At 42.2% G+C, this 14,416-nt stretch overlaps 1 protein-coding gene across 1 annotated transcript in view; it reads right to left on the bottom strand.

Annotated features, from left to right (window-relative positions):
- Positions 1-969: 969 nt before the first annotated feature.
- LOC144604033 (cytohesin-3) overlaps positions 970-14,416 on the bottom strand; it is a 68,416-nt gene continuing 54,969 nt past the window's right edge. Inside the window, exons 8-13 of the mRNA XM_078418054.1 lie at positions 13,107-13,255; positions 11,754-11,865; positions 7,220-7,296; positions 5,930-6,001; positions 4,155-4,309; positions 970-1,675 (exon numbers count right to left, since the gene is read on the bottom strand). Coding sequence (XP_078274180.1) covers positions 1,603-1,675; positions 4,155-4,309; positions 5,930-6,001; positions 7,220-7,296; positions 11,754-11,865; positions 13,107-13,255 — 638 coding nt within the window. The 3' untranslated portion in view covers positions 970-1,602. The remainder of the gene's footprint in view (positions 1,676-4,154; positions 4,310-5,929; positions 6,002-7,219; positions 7,297-11,753; positions 11,866-13,106; positions 13,256-14,416) is intronic.

The following is a 14,416-nucleotide window of genomic DNA, read 5'->3' as shown; positions in this document are numbered from 1 at the left end:
ATTGTGCTGTGCTTTATATATGTTTCCTCATAGCAACCTTCTTGATATTCTGTACGTGTAAATACTTTGCTGTTTTGGAATGTGGCATATGCTGAAGACTTCTGTCATTTCCACCAAGAACAGAAATTGCATTGCATGAAGCTACTCCTGCCGATAAAACTAGTTTAATTAGTAACGCTAAATTTGCTTGGAGATGAAGCCTAAATGAGGTTAATATTAGCACCTTATCTCTCTGAGGTGATTATGGGATGTTTGAAATACTACTTATGTAAGGGCTTGCTGGGAACTAACTACTGATTTATATATACTGAAGTGTTAAAGCCATGAATAACGGAGCAATCTCAGGTCAACAAACATGATGACTACTCCATACTACAAAAGCTAATTGAGAATGATTTGGATGTATTAGGTTTAAAAACAAATTCAGATCCCTACCAGATGCGCCAGTCATACAATAGGGTGACAGGTCCTTCAGCTCAACTTGGCCATTGTGACCAAGACGCCGCATCCAAGCAGGCCCCATCTGCCCACACCAGGCCCATGTCCCTCTAACCCTTTCCTATCCACATACCCGTTCATGTTAAATGTTATTAATATCATAGCCTCAATCACCACCCTCTAGAAAAAGTTGCTCCTCCGGTTCCTATTAATTCTCCTCACATCTTAAACCAACGCCCTCTAGTTCTTGGTTACCCTACTCTGCGGTTTTTTAAAAAACTGCATTCGGTTCCTTGCAATTTAATAAGCCTCTACAAGATCACCACTCACCCTCCTGCACCCAAGGAATGAAGTTCTAGCCTGTCTCCTCCCTATAGCTCAGGCCCTTGAGCTCTAGAAACATCCTCAAATCTTCTCTGCACTCTTTCCAGCTTAAATATATCTTTCCTATAGAAAGCAATCTGAGGCAGAAAAAAATGACAGAAAATTCAGGCACATACAAGGGATGCTTTTTTATTCCTAATTATAATAGGTTTTATTTCTACAAGCCATTAACAATAGTTTTAACAAGTATTGCAGTGTTAGTATCAATAAAGCAATCTGTACAATATTTACACATAATTTAAGAGGTTTAGATTTTTAAACAATTACAATACAAACATTTTTGCAATTGTACTAAGAAAATAAATATACAATTTTTACCACAATGTGGTGCAGATTATATTAAGTAAAGTTCTTGCCAAGAACGTTTGGTTCCATTTCCCCTTTGTGCCAAATACAGCACATGGATCTCTGAATGATTAGTGCTCTTGTCTGTTTTTATTCATTTTAACAAAGAGCTTAGTACAACTGTTTATAATAAATCAGTCACATTTCTTGGACTTTCAAATTAATACTTGACTATAGTTTTGACTATGGAAAGTAGTTTTTCTTTGTATACAGCCCCCTGTTGCAGATCAAATCAACCATCCCTGCTCCCATCTCAGACCAGCTGAGGTAGAAGTGGCCTAGACATCTCTTTTACAAGCAAGACTTTTCCAAACTCCAATCACAAGGTCCTAGGTCAGGTGGCTTTCTTCATTTCTTGCACTATAAAGCTTCCAAAGACTGGTGTGTTTCAAACATATCAGCACCTGCAAGGCACGAGTCGGATTCCCTGCACAGTTACTTCTTGTTGGCTATTCTTCTTTTTCTGGTGGCCAGCATGTCGTAGAAGGGGTCTTTGCTAATACTGGCCCTGGAAGCAGAAAACAATATCAGACCCTGACAACTCTCAGTACATTCAAAGAGATGCTAATGCAAAACTGCTGGAAAACATTCACGGTGGTCGATGGCATCTGTAGAAAGAGAAACTTTTGATGCCTCAAATGTGCTCCTAAATGCCCCATACAATGCCCTCCATAATGTTTGGGAGAAAGACCCATCATTTATTTATTTGCCTCTGCACTCCACAATTTGAGATTTGTAATAGAAAAAATCAAGTGATTAAAGTGAACATTGTCAGATTTTATTAAAGGCCATTTTTATACATTTTGGTTTCACCATGTAGAAATTACAGCTGTGTTTATACATAGTCCCCCCATTTCAGGACACCATAATGTTTGGCGCATATGGCTTCACAGGTGCTTGTAATTGCTCCAGCGTGTTTAAATGCCTCCTTAACGCAGCACCTAGTCTTTCCTCCAGTATTTCCATCACCTTTGGAAATGTTGCTGTGTATCAACATGAGGACCAAAGTTGTGCCAATGAAAGTCAAAAGAAGCCATTATGAGACTGAGAAACTTAGAGACATCAGCCAAACCTTAAGCTTACCAAAATCAACTGTTTGGAATATCATTAAGAAGAAAGAGAGCACTTACTAAGAGAGCAGCTTACTAATCGCAAAGGGACTGGCAGGCCAAGGAAGACCTCCACAGCTGATGACAGAATTATCTCTATAATAAAGAAAACTCCCTAAACACCTGTCCGACAGATCAGAAATGCACTTCAGGAGTCAGGTGTGGATTTGTCAATGACCACTGTCTGACTAACCACGTGATTTTTTTCTATTACAAATCTCGAATTGTGGAGTACAGAGGCAAATAAACAAATGATGGGTCTTTGTCCCAAACATTATGGAGGGCACTATTTATTCAAACAAAACACAAATGGCTGGAGTAACTTGGGTTACTCAGGCATGCTGTATTTGGCTCAAGATTCCAGCATCTGCAATTCCTCTTGTAGTCTCACCTTACCAAGAATATTCCCTTTGTTCTATCCATTGCTCCCCCCCCCCCAAAAAAAACCTTACTTTACATAGAAAATAGGTGCAGGAGGCCATTTGGCCCTTCGAGCCATCACCACTATTCATTCTGATCATCCAATCAGTAACCCGTGCCTGCTTTCTCCCCATATCTGTTGATTCCGCTAGCCCCTAGAGTATCTAACATTTTCCTTGTTTTACTCATTCCCAGTCCTGACAAAGCCATTGAGCTGAAATGTTAACTGTTTTTCTCCCCATACATGCCGCCTGACCAGCTGAGTATTTCCAGCGTTTCCACTTTTCTATTTCAGATTCCCAACATCTGCAGTTTGAGTTTCATTCCATAGATGGGCAGGTTTGTAGGTTAATTGGCCTCTACATTGCCACTCGGGTGTTGGGAGTGGGTGAGAAAGTGGGATAACAAAACTAGTGTGAGTGAGTGAGTGATCGAAGGTCGGCGTGAACTTGATAGGCCGATGGCCTGTTTCCATGATGTATCATTGTCAATCAATGAATACTGATAATCACCTGTCTTTTGCTAAGTTTGAGTGTACTGAGAAACTCATTTGTTTTAAGCTTGATACTGTGTGCCAAGCCCTGCCAGAGGTTAAGGAGAGACATGAAAGTATACAAAACTGAAAGGCATAAAGGGTCAACAGTTGGAACCTTATTCCCAGGGTGGAAATGTCAAAGACTAGAGGGCAGAACTTTGAGGTGAGAGGGACAAAGTTTTATGATGTGGAGTTCTTTGTTGTTTTTACAGTGGTGGGTGCCTGGAATGTGCTGCCAGGGTGGGATATGAAGTTATATGGATCATGTGCACACAGAGATTAGTTTAACTCTGCATGTTTGGCATGGACAGTATGGGCCAAATGGCCTGATCTGTGCTGTCCTTTTCTAAGCCATTTCTCTCTTCCCCCCAATTGTGGATAAGTGCTGACTGCTTCAGATAAGTTGACCCCACCGTGATCCAACACACAGCTGCAACAGATGCTTGCTCTTCTGAAGCAGCCATGGAGGTTGGTTGAATAGGCAGCCAAAAATACAGTCTAGAGGCAGTGGGGAAGATTGAATGGGGGGAAAAAATGTCAGATCATTTAATACAATTTTTTTTAAAAATCCAACTCTGGGTCCATGTGGATTGCCTCAGGCCGATAAATTGGTACAATGTTCACAGGCGATGAAAGAAACTGTGGATGCCTTAATCTTGAGTAAACACAGTGCTGGAGGAATTCAGCAGGCCAGGTCGATGCTATGCTGTCTGACCCACTGTGTTCCTCCAGCACTCTTTTTCACACAATATTTAGTTCAGAGCTTCATTGGAATCCCTTGGACTATCTTTAATTGGACTTTACCTTGCACTAAACATTAACAAGTCTACAATGACTCTTTTGTAATGTTCCTCTGGCTTGAGTATCACTTAATTCCTTTTTCTTTATCAAAGCCCAGCGCCCAGCCCCATTAAACAACGTACTTGATTGATTTTATCCACTCCTCTTTCTCCTCTGGGGTTGGTGCTGAAATTCGATACACAACATGGTTGCCTTCGACCACCCGACCATCAGCTTCAGTCTTGCAGGCTTTGATAACCTGGCCTTTGTGACTGGGGTTGAAGAGCTCAAAGCAGTTCTAGAGGGGGGAGAGAAAAGCAACAGGCCGTCAATAAACCACCCGTTAAAAAGGGCATCGCAAGTATCCCATTGACACTCATTCCCATATCTTACAGAACAGTGACTGCACACAGATGAAACAACAAATTCACCCAGCCAGAATTACCATCAGTTAAATTAAGTAAAGTTCAGTGGCCAAGAGCGACAGACATGGAAACACAAGGAACTGCAGGTGCTGGAATCTTGAGTAAAACACAAAATCTTGGAGGAACTTGGCATGTCAGGCAGAATCTGTAGAAGGCATGGACAGATTGGCCCAAAATGTCACAAATGCATGTTCTGCAACGATACTGCCTGACCTGCTGAGTTACTCTAGCACTTTGCATCCTTTTGTGTGCACCTGCAGTTCCTTGTTTCTATCACTTGCCAGATTTTGTCTTGTCCCCACCTCTTCTCCAACTTCCTCCCTCTCTCCCCACTCCAGCACTTTGTGTCCATCCTTGGACAGGACTTAGCAAAAGTGTGAAGACGGACTTGGAGGGCCGAAAAAGGCCTGTTTCCGGCTGTATATATATGATATGATATGAATTCTATGTAGCCTAATTCGACCCAGGATATGAAAAGGAGATTGGGGATTTTTTTTAAATAACTTAAAGAAATAATATGGTCTAAAATAAGCAGGGAAGAAAAAGCCTCAGGAATATTGTACTGAGACACTGCTAGTATGAGTTAGTTGTTGGACACAGTAGTCCCTGCTACCCGACCAGCGTTCAACCATAGAATCCCCTGATCTTCCACACCAGAGTGTGGAACTTGCTGAATCGGAGTGCTTCTTTCATATTTGTTGAATTCTGTCTAAGGATCAACAAGATAAAGAATGTGAATTTTTGTTTGTTATTTTGCTCTCTTTCAAATAGGTTCTCTGGAATGTAGAGGTTGAGGGGAGATCTGATAGAAATATCAAATTATTAGCGTAGTCATTCAATCTTTTAAGGATTAGATAGCATAGGTTTAAGGTGAGGGGCAAGTTTTTTTTTCACAGAGTGGTGGGTGCCTGGAACGCATTGCCAGGGGTTTCATTTTTTTAGTTTAGTTCAGAGATACAGTGTGGAAACAGGAGCACCAACCAGCGATCCCCGCACGTTAACACTATCCTACACCCAACTAGGGACAATTTACACCTACACCACGCCAATTAACCTACAAACCTGTACGTCTTTGGAGTGGTGGAGACAGATTCGGTACTGGCGTTTAAGGGGCTTTTAGATAAGTGCATGGATATGGATCACATGTAGGCAGAGGAGATTATTTGAGCTTGAATTCATGTTCATCATAGACATTGTGGGCTGAAGGACCTGTTCCTGTGCTGCACCATCAGTGCGTGCCATTGTCCAAAATTCCCAAGACAGTAAAAGGTTAAAACACAAAACAAAGCTTAAAAGAGCCTAAGATCAAGGCTTGGGATAACAGTTTATCAGAGCTTTTGTTTTTAGAATTTGAACATTCATCCCTGGTGTCAAAGACCATCACTTGCACATTTAAATGATTTAAAGAATTATTCAGAAAGTATTTTCTCTAATTCTCTCACTGGCCAAAGACACTCACAAATCAATAGTAGGAAGTAAAAACCAACACTCACAGGCTTTCTTGGATCTTCAACTTCCCGGATGCTGAGATTCTCCAAAGGAATTATTCCTCGGGGTTCTTTGTCCTGCGATTAAAAGTATTTATTTTGACAACCTTATAGGCAATCACAATCAGCAATCCTATGGACTGCACAGCACTAACTCAGCTAGCTGTGTCTCACGACTAGGGCTTGTATGTTCATGGAAATTGTTCCACGGCAGCACAGAATTGTTCCTTTGGCCCAAATCGTCAATGCCAATCCAGGTGGTCAAAAGGGTCTCGATCCTATCCATGTTTTCCAGAGATGCTGCTTGACCAGCTGAGTTACTCCAGCACTGTCTTTTTTGTAAACCAGCATCTGTGACTACCCATCTATGCTCGTCCCATTTGCCCACGTTTGATACATATCCCCCTGAACATTTCTTATCCACGTACCTGTCCAAATGCCTTAAATGCCTCAACTACACCATTGGAAAAAGTTGTCCTTCAGGTTCCCATTAAATCTTCCCCCTCTCACCTTAAACACGTGTCCTCTACTTCTTGATTCTCCTACCCTGGGGAAAAAAAAACTACATTCACCCCATCTATTCCCCTCATAATTTTATACACCTCTATAAGATCTCTCCTCAGCTTCCCACACTCCAAGCAATACAATCCTTGCTTGCCCAACTTCTCCCTATAAATTCAGCGAGTTCTGTCAACTTCCTCATTAATCTTCCCTGCATCCTTTCCAACTTAATGGCATTATTCCTATGGCAGGGTGACCAAAACCAAACACAATATTCCAGGTTCAGCCAGAGCAATGTCGTGTACAACTGCAACATAACATCCTAACTTCTATGGAGACACATGAACAGCAGATGCTGGATTTTTTTCTTTTAAGTGCTGGAGTAACTCAGGTTAGGCAGCATCTGATAGGTGATGTTTCGGGCTGAAACCAGACAGTTTGTGGGATCTTTTGTTTACCCACTGCTAGGCATGAATCCCATATTAAAAGGATAATCAGGCTGTACATGAAGACCTTCACTGAAAGATCTATCCTTGAACTCCAGAGATAGCCTGGCCCCACTGTTACTCCAGCACTTTGTGCTTTAAAAAACAATTCTAACATCTATACTCCAATGTCTTCACTGATTAACACCAGCATGCCAAAAGCCATCTTTACCTTCACTAGTGCTGATTCATACCGATAAAATCTACCACACATCAAATATTTAATCACCCTTTTGCAATTAAGGATGGTGGTTTCCTTGTGAAGATATTTAAAATTACTGCTCCGTAGCCAGAGTGCTGGAAAACTTACCGTTGTATATTCAAAGTAATAGAGGCAATTATCTGTGAGAATGAACCATCGGCGCTTCCATGTTTTCACTCTTCCCCCTGAAGTGGGCAAGTTTTGAAAAGGAAAAATTAAAATTAGCACCTCAGCTTTGAGACATGTTGGCGTTTTTTTACATTGTGTGTACATATTAAAGATGAGTAATACAATCCACCTGCTTTGTTATGTAAAAGTCCAAGGATTCTTGCTCTAGAGTTCCATTTAGGTTCTTCTGTGATCCTCTATGACATTCTGTGTAGTTAGCCTCCCCTCAATTCTCTAACAGACGTACAAATACTAAACCTATAAATGCAGGAATGAGCCGGGTTTGCCCAAGAATTAAACCCTATTTCTTTCTCACCTGCTTTACCTGTCCCTATGGTTACAACAGCTGAAACTAATCCAAACCACTAGGTGGTTCAGTGTCCAATGGGCAATGAATGGATCTTCAATCGACCCTTCTGAAAGAACCTTTCCATGCAGTTTTTGTTTAAACTTTGAATCTCATTTCCTCTGCCAACGTCTGCAGCCATTTTGTGACGAGGCAAATGGTGATTTGATCCGATCAACTCTGATCATTAAAATAAATAAAGTCAAAAAGCTGAAGCACAGACGAAACATTGACACAGAATCAGTGATCTAACTCTGCCTTGTACACTGTTCTCAACTCTCCACAGATTCTTTGCTCTGGGTCAGGGCATCTGGCAGAGATGTGGCCAGGACTCGAGGGCCTCAGCTATAGGGAGAGATTGGGTGGGCTAGGACTTTATTCCTTGGGGCATAAGAGGTTGAGTGGTGATCTTATAGAGATGGACAAGATCTTGAAGGGAATAGCACAGTCTTTTACCCAAAATAGGGGGTCTCAAGAACCAGAGGACATGGGTTTAGTGAGGAGCAAGAAAGATAGGAACACGAGGAACAACTCTTTCACTCAGTGGGTATTGAGTATAGGGAATGAGGAGGTGCTTGGTGGAATCTGGGAGGAGTTGATGAGAATGTGGGGCGAATAAAAGTGGAATTAATGTAAATGGGTGGCTGATGGCCAACACACTCAGTGGGCCAAAGGGCCTGTTTCTGTGCTGTACCTCTTGTGAATCTGATTCTATCACCCTTTCACAGTCAATCCATTTACTTTTAGTGTAAAAATATTCACCCTACACTTCTAACCTTTTCCAGTATTTATCGGAATATTGTGTCTTCCGTTCATTAACATTCACAAGCGGAATAGAATTCACAACAAACACCCTTACTTTGAGAACCACGATTAAACCTTTCCCTGCTCTTAGGAAAACCACTCCAGCTTGCCTGGGCTAAACACACACCTGCAGTATCTGCCCCCATACCTCCAGCACCTCTGCGTCCACGATAAAGTGTGGTGTAAGAACTGATATTACTCCAGTTGTCTAACCAACAATTTAGCATTAACGCTTTAAAAAAAACCCATTGCTATTCATCCAGCCAAAGATATTGTGTAACCACATATGGTTCTCAGCAAGACTCCAACATAATAGGAAGAAATCTAACCATTGAGAGTAAAGTTTGTGAAAGCTGTTTGCAATCTATACCTAATGAAATGGCAGATTCCTCTAAACAAGCCATGCTCTGATGAATCTCAATGGATCAACACCTCGTGCACCGTGTTGGAATGCTCCCATTCCAGAGTAACAAGCAAATTAAATATTTATTCAGTGGATCTATTTGACATACATATTTTTTTAAAGTTGGATAATGTGGGTGTTCTATAAAGCCATGGACAGTTCATCATCAGCAAGCATTCTTTGATCATGGTTAACTAGGCAAAGTTTCAGATAGCTTTAGTGGAAGAGAAAGCTGGTTAAAATGTTAAGACGCATCTTACTGATGGCTTTAATTCTGAATATTACCGGCTGTGGCGAGAAGTTAACTGCATTTCAACAGCCAAGCTGAAAGAATTGTCAAAGAGCAAATAATTGTGTGAAGTGCCTGCTGCACATTATTGCATGCAGAGGGATTGCTAGTACAGCACAATTTGTTTCGATCAGGGGTTTCTCCCTCCTTGGTGTACCATTCCCGACCGGCACTCGTGTTGGGCCAAATGATACTTGTGCTGCCCCTGTGTAATCTGGCAAATACACTTAGCCGTGGTTGAGAGATACGACTCAAAGAGAATTAGTACAAGGGGCACAGAATAGACAACTGCAAAGCATTTCATTAATTTTATCCAAAACATTTTCCTCTTGGCAATCACCAAAGTCCCAACAGTTAAAGATTGAGCATCTTGCAAATGGATATGCTTTGTGAAATACTGTAGGAACACAGCAGAAAGTTGTGAAGAGTCAAGAGGGAAATTACAACCAGATAGGTTGAAGGCCGATCGCAGAAGGCACCTCACAACAATATTTTCTTGCTTCTCACAAGAAGGGAGAAAACAAAAGTGTTGCAACAGACGAGGGTCTGGAAGATCTTCAGTACGTACCTCCTAATGCAGAATAAGCAGAGACAGCCAGTCATAGAACAGAAAGGTGACAGGTCATAGGCCATAAGGAAAACAAGAAGGCACATTTAAGCTAATTTTATAAAAAAAAGCCACAGCAAACAAACAAACACACAAACCAATAGGAAAATCACAAGTAATGCAAGAAAATTAAAGACATGCACAAATTATAATCCTTGAAGATGCCATTTGTTTCTTATGTAGAAAGTTGGAAGACCTGAACCAACACAATAAGCTTCACATCACGACCAGAAAATACAACTCGCATTGTGTGGTTAAGGTGCGATTTTGTAACATTTCTCATAATATATTTAATTTTAAATAATGGATCTGTACATCAAGTGTGGGATTCATACAATGAACGGTAGGAATACTTTGTTTCAACACCGCTCAACAATTCCTCCCAACAAAAATATCCTGATTCACCGATGGAACAAAATGAAGGCTGCAGTGACATTTCATGCAGATTCACATTCTCCACATGTTGATAAGGCTGAGCCAGGCTTCTGAGGTTAGAGATAGACAATGAAGAACAAGACTCACTTCTACATCCCCTTTAAGATACCCCATCCCCCAGTGCTTTAACAACCAATGAAATATTTTTTAGGGGTAGTCATGGTTTCAAATGTAGAAATACGGTGGATGATTTGTCTACTGTAAGATCTCACTGACAATAATGTGAGAAGGGTCCAACCATGCCAAGTGCTGGCGTAACTCAGCGAGTCAGGTGACATCTCCTGAGAGCATGGATTGGTGACATTTTGGATCAGGGTCCTTCTTCAGGCTGAAGAAGGGTCCCAAACTGAAATGTTACCTATCCACATTGCCCTGAGATGTCCTTTAACCGGCTGAGATATTCCAGCACTTTGCGTTCTTTGTTCAAGATTCCAGCATCTGCAGTTTTTTGTGCTTATGCCGGACAGAGGGAAAATATTGGTTAAAGTTATTATGTGGAATTTTTCCAAGTCCACCCAGAAAGGACTGCTGTATTTTCCATGTAAAAGATCACACCTCCCACAGCCAGCAGTCATTCATGACATCTTTCCCATCTCACCCTCTCAAGCCCTCCAGTCCTGGTAAATCTTTTCTGCACCCATTCTAGCTTAATGACATCCTTCCTGTGGTTTAGTTTAGAGACACAGCATGGAAATAGACCCTTCGGCCTACCGAGTCTGTGCCAACCAGCGATCACCCCTACACTAGATCTATCATACACACTAGGGACAATTTACAGAAGCCAATTAACCTGCACAACTTTGGCGTGTGGGAGGAAACCGAAGAGGTCACAGGGAGAACGTACAAACTCTGTACCGACAGCACCTCGTAGTCAGGATCAAACCCGGGTCACCTTCAGTGCAAGGCAGCAACTCTACCACTGTGCCACTACCTCAACGCAGCCCTTAGAATTTTGTTTACATCTGTACTTTCTCTGTAGATGCAACACTTTAACTCTGCAACACTATATTCTGCACATTTGTTTTTTCTTGTTTTGGCACTACCTGTTGTACTTGTGTATGGCTTAACTGTACTTAAATGTTATGATTTGACTGGATAGCATGCAAGCAAAGCTGTTCATAGCATCTTAGTCATGAGACAATAATAAGCCATCACCAATGCCAGCTACTGAAATAATCTGAAGACTATTCATCGTTGTAATGTAGGAGACAAGACTGTTGATGCACAGCTACAATCCTACAAACCAAAATAATGCCCTCAACATTTTTGCTCTAAGTAATGTTTCTTGAGGGTTAACAGCTGGTTGGAACAGAGAGCAATCTCCTGTGATCTTTCAGAACTGGCAACTGAAAGTGCAGATAGACTCAGGTTCACATTTTAGTGTGAAGGAATGGCCGGCAGTGCAGGGTTCCCTCAGTATTACACTGGAACATCAGCCTACACTCTGATTCTCAGCGACACACGTCACACCCACTACACTCACTCCTCAGTCCATGATGGTAGCACCACCGTGCTGGCAATCGGCTTGGAAAGCACACTTTAAAAAATGCCCTGATGTGCAGTAATTGAACAAAAATGAGCCAAACTAACCTAATTTTAGTAGCCAGCCCTCCCGGTCAGGGTTAAAGAATGTGTGTGTCAAATCATTGCCATCATCTTCTGGGATTTTGAAAGGCTCGTTCTTAATACTGTCATACAGGTTCTGCAGAGAGATGGGAAATAGAGAGATTAGCACAAAACCAATGCATAGATCAAAAAGGAGACAAAAGGGTGTCAGACAAAGAGAAAATAAGAATGTAACGTAAAGCCATTGGGAGGGATACAGATGGAAGGGGACGAGTGGGAGGGAGAGAAAGGAAAGTGAGGGGTGGATTTGTTACTCAAAATTGGAGAATTCAATGTTCATATCGTTGGGTTGTAAATATCCAGGCGTAATACGAGGACCTGTACCGCCGTTGTGCCTCTGGCCTCACTCTGGTAATGGAGGCCCAGGACAGGAAGGTCAGGTGTAGGAAGGGGAAGGGGAGTTAAAATGGTTAGCAACCTGGAGATCCAGCAGGCCTTGAATAGTACAGCACAGGAACAGGCCCTTCAGTTACATGATCCATATCCCTCCATTAGGATTTAAATAATTGGATGGAGAAGCGAAAGGAAAAAAAGGTAGTGGAGTTTGGAATTCTCTTCCCATTTATAAAGTGCTTGAATGTGTATTTGTAGAGCTGTGACCAGCAAGGAAAGCTACAGACCCAATGCTGAAAGTGGGATTGGACAAGTCGTTTTACCAGAATGATGCCTGGATTAGGGAACATTAGCTAATAAACTTGAATTGTTTTCTCTGGAATGCCGGAGGTTACCGGAGAAAAATATAAAAGGGTAGACAGTCAGAACATTTTTCCCGGGGTGGAAAAATCAAATACTAGAGGACGTAGCTTTAAGATGAGAAGGGGAAAGTTTAAAGGAGATGTGCGGGGCAAGTTTTTTTACCCAGACAGTGGCGGGTGAATGTAACACGCTGCCAGGGGTGGTGCAGTGGCATTTAAGAGACCTTTGGATCGGCACATGCATATGGAGGGATATGGATCATTCGCAGGCAGAGATTAGTTTATCTTGGCATCATGTTTGGCACTGGCAATGTGGGCTGAAGGACCTGTTTCTGTGCTGCACTATGTTTGTACAGACAACCAAGATATTAAGGTTTAAAACGCCATCAAAGGATGCCCCTGCAACAGCAAGATACTGAGGGATTAGCCGGCGTCAAGCAACAAATCATGGGGTACACGTTAAACACATGGCCTTCAGATTCAAGGGATCAGGAAACTGTCCAGCCAGATGTACCGTCTGAGGAAACGACGACCCGAATTATGGAAAACTTCCTCAATCAATCCCACCTTCTGGCTTTTCACTGGAGGAATGTGGGGGAAACGACTTTGGTTAAAGACTCACCCTGAGTAACTCTTCTGGAAGGTCTCCACCTTCGTTGATGCCCCGGTTCATGGAGATGAACCTCTCAACGGCAGGTTTGTCCCTCACGTTGGGGTTATGCAAACTTGTATTCAACATAATTATGGCGAAGGACAACACATAGCAAGTGTCTGTGGACAGGGGAAAGACAAGCAGTTAAACACACGGTCTACAACTTCAATATTTATATATCTGGGCCAATAATTCAAACTTCCACACTCGGGCCAGTCAGGCTCTGTGCCGGCTTTTCTGACCGTCTAGTTTAGGTTTATTATTGCCATACGTACCAAGGTACAGTGACAAGCTTTGTTTTGCATGCTATCCAGTCAGCTTGGATAATACCATGCATAAAAACAATCAAGTCAAATTCAAGTACAATAGGAAGAGCAAAGAGGGAGATACAGAGTGCAGAATATAGTTCTCAGCAATGTAGCGAGACAAAGTCCAATGTCCGTAATGGGGTAGAGTTGAATCAGACAATACTCAACTCATCTCTTTCTGCAGTTTTCGGAAAATTTACCTTCAACTAATTTTTCTAATTCCTTTTAGAAAGTTATAAGTGCATCTACACCATCAGACTTTCATTCAGACTTGATTCCCCTACTCTAGATAAAGGACTCTGTGCATTCACCCTATCAATTCCCTCATGGTTTTTTACGCCTATAAGATCACCCCTCAGCCTCCTGTACTCCAATGCATAAAGCCGGAGCCTTACCAGATTCCAATTAACCAACAAATCTGCACGAGTTTTGGATGTGGGAGGAAACAGAAACACCCGGAGGAAACCCAGGAAGAACGTGCTATCCAGTCTGAAGAAGGGTCCCAACCAGAAACATCACTTATCCATGTTCTCCAGAGATGCTGCCTGACCCACAGAGTTACTCAAGCAGTTTGTGTCCTTTCCCTACACCTCAGCACCCCCGCTTCTTCAAAGATGCAAAGCTAAGTTTATTGTCACGTGTACCAATTAAGGTACCATGAAACTCGAATTACCATACAGCTATACTTTTAAAAAAAAGCAACAACACACACAACTACATAAAAGTCAACATAAACATCCACCACAGTGGATTCCCCACATTCCTCACTGTGATGGAAGGCATCTAATCTACTTCCTCTTTATTCTCCCGCGGTCGGGGCAGTCGAACCATCGGCAGTCAGGGCGATCGAAGCTCCCGCAGCCAGGAATCGAAGCCCCTGCATCGGGGCAGTCGAAGCTCCCACGGTTGGAGCTCCCGAAGGCAATCTCCGGCAGAGGCTGCCAGCTCCTCCATGTTAGGGCGCAATGCGGA

This window comes from Rhinoraja longicauda, chromosome 21 (genome assembly GCF_053455715.1).
Source record: "Rhinoraja longicauda isolate Sanriku21f chromosome 21, sRhiLon1.1, whole genome shotgun sequence".
Lineage (NCBI taxonomy): Eukaryota > Metazoa > Chordata > Chondrichthyes > Rajiformes > Arhynchobatidae > Rhinoraja > Rhinoraja longicauda.
Note: the sequence above shows the minus strand (reverse complement) of the source record. Positions and strands in the feature narration are given on the sequence as shown.